Source organism: Daktulosphaira vitifoliae, unplaced genomic scaffold, assembly GCF_025091365.1.
Source record: "Daktulosphaira vitifoliae isolate Bord-2020 unplaced genomic scaffold, ASM2509136v1 Scaffold_1, whole genome shotgun sequence".
Taxonomy (NCBI): domain Eukaryota; kingdom Metazoa; phylum Arthropoda; class Insecta; order Hemiptera; family Phylloxeridae; genus Daktulosphaira; species Daktulosphaira vitifoliae.
The window spans coordinates 81964054-81969430 of record NW_026099572.1 but is presented as its reverse complement, the minus strand read 5'-3'; the positions used below and the strand labels follow the sequence as shown (position 1 = coordinate 81969430).

At 25.7% G+C, this 5377-nt stretch overlaps 1 protein-coding gene across 6 annotated transcripts in view; it reads right to left on the bottom strand.

Annotated features, from left to right (window-relative positions):
• Positions 1 to 5377, bottom strand: part of LOC126910264 (uncharacterized) — a 16205-nt gene that overhangs the window by 5595 nt on the left and 5233 nt on the right. For 5 of the 6 annotated variants that reach the window (XM_050692672.1, XM_050692677.1, XM_050692675.1 and 2 more), the window contains 5 exons: positions 3979 to 4185; positions 3723 to 3909; positions 3340 to 3512; positions 3176 to 3277; positions 2011 to 2253 (listed from right to left, as the gene is read on the bottom strand). In XM_050692672.1, coding sequence (XP_050548629.1) covers positions 2011 to 2253; positions 3176 to 3277; positions 3340 to 3512; positions 3723 to 3909; positions 3979 to 4185 — 912 coding nt within the window. Of the gene's footprint in view, positions 1 to 80; positions 571 to 2010; positions 2254 to 3175; positions 3278 to 3339; positions 3513 to 3722; positions 3910 to 3978; positions 4186 to 5377 lie in introns of all 6 variants that reach the window. The other variant, XM_050692674.1, reaches the window with a different exon arrangement.

Sequence of the window (5377 nt, the reverse complement as noted above, 5' to 3'; positions counted from 1 at the left end):
ATGTTGTTGCTGAATTGATTGTAGTGGTGATTGTTGTTGCTGGACTGATTGTGATGGTGGTGGTGGTTGTTGCTGAACAGTTTGTTGTTGTAGTGGTAGTGGTTGTTGAGATTGTGGTGACGGAACTAATTGTGGCGTTGGTGGTTGTTGAACTATTTGTTGAGTTGAAGATTGAATTGATTGGTGTGTTTGCTGCTGCAAAGAACTCTGTTGTTGAGATAGGTGATCAGGTAGCTGTGAAGGTTGTTGAACTTGTGACACTTGATTAATTGAAAGCTGCTGTAGTGATGGCTGAGCAGGGATCTGTTGTTGAAAAGATTGCTGAATAGTCTGTATTTGCTGAATTGAATGATGTTCTGGATGCATTTGAGACAATAATTGTGTGGGTGGAAATGTGGAGGATTGAATAGATGTCTGTTGCAAATTTGAAGGTTTGGATTGAACAGTAGAATCTTGTTGTGGAGTTTCCAATTGTTGTAAAGGTTTTTGTTGTAATGAAGTTGATATTTCTCCATTTTCTTTAGCAACTGATAAATTATCCTTGAAATTTTCATTCTTTGTTAGAATTGGCTATAACAATTATTAAAATAGTTGATTTAGTGTTAATACTATTTTAATCAATTAAACAACATCCATAATATAAATAAATATAAAGAGTTTAACTTATGTTTGAATTCAATTATTTTAATTTAGCAGCTTAATTATATATATTTTTAGCTTCGATGCAAAGCTGAGAAGGTATTAATTTTACCATGATATGTTTATTTTTTTGTGTCTGTCACTACTTTTTTTCAGCTATCACTGGACCGATTTTACTCAACGATCCGTTAAAACATCACAAATCGTATTTAGTTTAAGACATTACCTTGAAAAATCAAAAACTTTTCCTTTGTTCCCCGCAAATGATGGAAATCTCTTAAAAAATGACGTTTTTTAAAATTAATAATGTCGACATCACGTTCATTATTTTTTCTAAAAATTCCCATAACTTGAATTGAAAAATGAACAAATCAAAATAATTAAATTTTATATTGAAATATTAAGTAATTCCCTTTTATTTGATATAATATTTTTGAAAATCTGACCCTTTACATGTCACAAGAGGGGATTCAAAATAGCAACTTTTTTAACTTAAATTTTGAAAATGTTTCAGAAATACTGCATCTTTTAAACATATGTCAAATTAAAATTTATGTTACGTACTATAAATTAAAAAAAAAAATTTGTACCAAAGTCCTATTTTTTACGTACAAATGGCTGCCGTAGTTAAACCATATGTTACTTTTGTGTTAAAATTCAAATTTTTTTTGTTTATTTCAAAATACCTTATAAGGGTTTGCCATAGTAATGAGTCCACCAATAAATATATAATTTACATGAATCTAACTTACATTAATTATAAATTTATACTTATTTTGCCTCATCAAAGTTAAGAAAAGCTTTTTTGAATTTTTGAAATCATAAAAATTTGTTTAAAAGTAGAACATTTTCAACTTAATTCTTGAAAATGTTTAGGGAATACTGTGTCTTTTAAATATATGTTAAAATAAAGCTTATTTTAGATACTTGTATTTCAAAAAAAAAAAATTTGTACTGAAGACCTATTTTCTATGTGCAAATGGGAGTCGAAGTAGAACAAAAATTTAGTTTTCTTTGCTTTTAGAATAAACCACCAATTTCTTAAAATTAAACACTATCTACAGATTTGCATCAAAGCGTTAATGATATTATAATCACTGTCAGAAATCATCTCAACTTGACCCAACTATGCCACGTCCCTACTGTGCTACCGTTTTTTTTTAAAATAGTATAATTAAGCTCTCATATAATAACTTCATTCATTTTTTAAAAATTTTATTTTATTATACCAAATAATATCTATCTTACCTCTGTTTCAGAATTTGAGTTATCATCTGTAGTATTNAAAATAGTATAATTAAGCTCTCATATAATAACTTCATTAATTTTTTAAAAATTTTATTTTATTATACCAAATAATATCTATCTTACCTCTGTTTCAGAATTTGAGTTATCATCTGTAGTATTAGAAGGAACAATTGTAATAGGTTGTTCACCTTCAATAGGAGCTACAGCTCCATTTTGTTCCAATTGCTGTTCACAATGTACTTTGGGGAACTCTTCATTTGTTGGAGGTTGAGGACATTGACTTTTGATCCGTTCTTTCTGTAATATTTCTATTTGACGTTCTACCATTTTCTGGAAAACTTCTTCAGAAACTGCTTGAACACAGTGCTTAAAAAAATAAGAAAAGAATTACAATTAGAAAAACATTATACATCATTTATGGTTAAATTAATAAAAATCTATTTAACTTTTTAAATGATTACAATGAGTAATTATTAAAAGGTAAATGTTTATAATACTTAATATATATCCTATAACTAAACATCAATATGCCAGATCTACCATATATTTTGCGTTATTTTTTTTTTTTAAATAATTTATACATTCTTAGACTATATTAAAATAATATTTTTTATTTTTAGTTTTTCATATAAAAAATAAATAAAATTTTTTCCAATATTTCAAAATACCTGTTTATAAAGCTAACAATAGATTTTAAAGGGCTAAAAAGAACTTTGGGACGAGTACTTANTGTTTATAAAGCTAACAATAGATTTTAAAGGGCTAAAAAGAACTTTGGGACGAGTACTTATTAAATAACAAGTAATTAAATACATAGAGTAGTTATGTAGTGCCGATGGATACAAATCATACTTTTGTACATTTATAGTGAATTCTCTACCTACGCTATATACGCTACATGTATTAAAATGCTTGTTACTCAATAAGTACTCTTCCTAATATTATTATTAACCTATTAAAATATTTTATAAGAAATGCTTTAAATGGCATAATTGGAAAATTAAAATTTTTTTTATTTATTTATTATTAAAACAAATAATAAAAAATAAGTGGTAGATCAAGTTATTAGATTTGTCAAATCATTATAGAGCATTCTGTAAACATAAATTTAAACATTACCCAAACTATTCAAATTTAATATTTGAGCAATTTGTTTAAGATTCAATTTTTAATGTTATTATAAAACTTAATAAACATGATCTGTAATAGTGTATAAAAAAGAAATAGCTTAGTATCTTATAATTAAATAATTTTTATGGGTTCCAGGTTAAATAAATATTAAAAATACTTTTTTTAATTCTTGTTGAAAGACATCACTGCATTCAATAAATTTTCTTTTTTTTGTTTCAAATTTTTCTTCAATTTGCTGCAATTCAGCCTCTAACTTTTTCTAAAAACAGATAAATATTAAAATCAATAAGAATATATTTAAAATAAAATAACTTAATTAACCTGATGCATGGTTAAACTTTGTACTTGTCTTTTAAGTACTTGCATTCTTGCAGTTGTAACAACGGAACGTACATCAGGAACAACACTGTCAGAAAAAATCTCATTGATGAGTCTATGGTTTCGAAGATATCTTGAGTAAGCCACATGCTTTACACTAAATCCATCATCTTGATCTAAATTATTAATTATTAACATTAAAAAAAAATTAAATGTCCCCCTTGTAATTAAATTAATAATTTATAATTAAATATAAAGAAATTTATTTAATTCTAAAAGAAGGGTTTTTTTTATTAGTTATAATTTTATTATAAATGACACATACTAAGTTTAGTAGAAATAAAACATAATTTCAAAAAAAAAAAAAGGTTAATATTGATACAAACCATCTTCATCTTCAGCTGGTTGAATTTCAATCCTACGATCTGCAGCAGCTTGTTTACTGCTAGTGGAAGATCTTTCATGAGGTTCTCTATCCTCAACTTGACTTAATTTGCCTTTATTTTTTGCTTGTAAATATGCTAAATATGCTGGGGAATTATGATATAATTTCATTGCTTTTTCATATGTAATCTGAAATGAAGTTTCATTAAATGTATCACAAATTATAACTTTTAGCATAGAATTTCTTTTTCAAACTACTTTTTCAGATTCATAATCATCAATATACTCTTGCTTGTTTTCATCTGGTAGATCACGCCACATCTGTCCAATAATTTTACCGATTTCCCATAATTTTAAATCAGGATTACTGGCTTTCACTTGATCCCATACTTTTCTACTATAACGCATGTAAGGCATGAGTGGTTTTTCTGGAGGTTTCGGAGGTTTGATACCACGAGCATCAGCCTTTAAGTAAAAAACAATTTTTATTCAAAAGTAAAAAAATGGTAGCACAGTGTGCACGTAGCACATTTGAACAAGTATAGATGACAGTGATTAAAATCACTATCATAAGAAACACTTTGATACAAATCTGTAGATAGTATTTAATTTTAAGAAATTGGTGGATTATTCTAAAAGAAAAATTAAGTCCTATTTCCAAATTAGTAGTTTTGTTATTTATAAGTATAATATATGATTAAATTTCTATTAAAGAAATTAAATATAGTATGAAATTGATATTAATAATTTAGTAGTAATAATTTATAGTAATTTTTACGGATAAATTATTAAAAATTATAAAGTGGTTATTTTTATGCTAAACATATGTAAAAATTGAAGGCCTTGATAAAACATTTCAGATTTAATTTGTTGTTAATTATGAATAAATGATCTACAAAGTAATTTTCATCAGAGTCATAAATATACTTTTATTGATAAATTTTTTGTGCTGATTTCAAATATGCAATTAGATTTTTTCTATCACCACTAATATTAGATATTATTACTAATTATTTAAAAAATATAGGTTATAACTACACAGAATACAGTTCTGGTTATTTCAATTATAGCATTTATTTAAACATCAAAAGTTACATAGGGATGTTTAGTATTTCTATTGAAATTATTTATTACGATATAATACAAAATATAATTAGTGGTTTCATTGAAAATTTGGGTTTTTTTTTAATAAATTTACTATTAATAATAATTGTATATTTTTATAAAAAATTCATTGTCTAAGGCAGGTATGAACCTAGTACCCCAAGCGTGAAACATACAAGTGCTACCAGTTCAGCAACCATTCGTCACATTTGTGCGCAGGTCAAGTATTAAATTTTCAAAAAAATGATTTTTCATGAAAAATGAAAAGAAAGAAAATATCTAAGGTTTCAATATCAAAAAAAATTATGTTGATTTGTTCATTTTTTAAAAAGTTGTGGTAGTTTTAAGAAAAAAAATGTCAAATATTACTGATTTATAAAATTGTAATTTTTTTGGAGATTTCCCTCATTTACGGAAAAAGAAGGAAATTTTGTCAATTTTTAAGGGTAATGTCTCCAACTAGATACGATATGTGATCTTTTGACGTATTGTTGAGAAAAATTGGTACAGTGAGCTGAGAAAAAGTAGTGACAGACAAAAAAAAAAAAAAAAA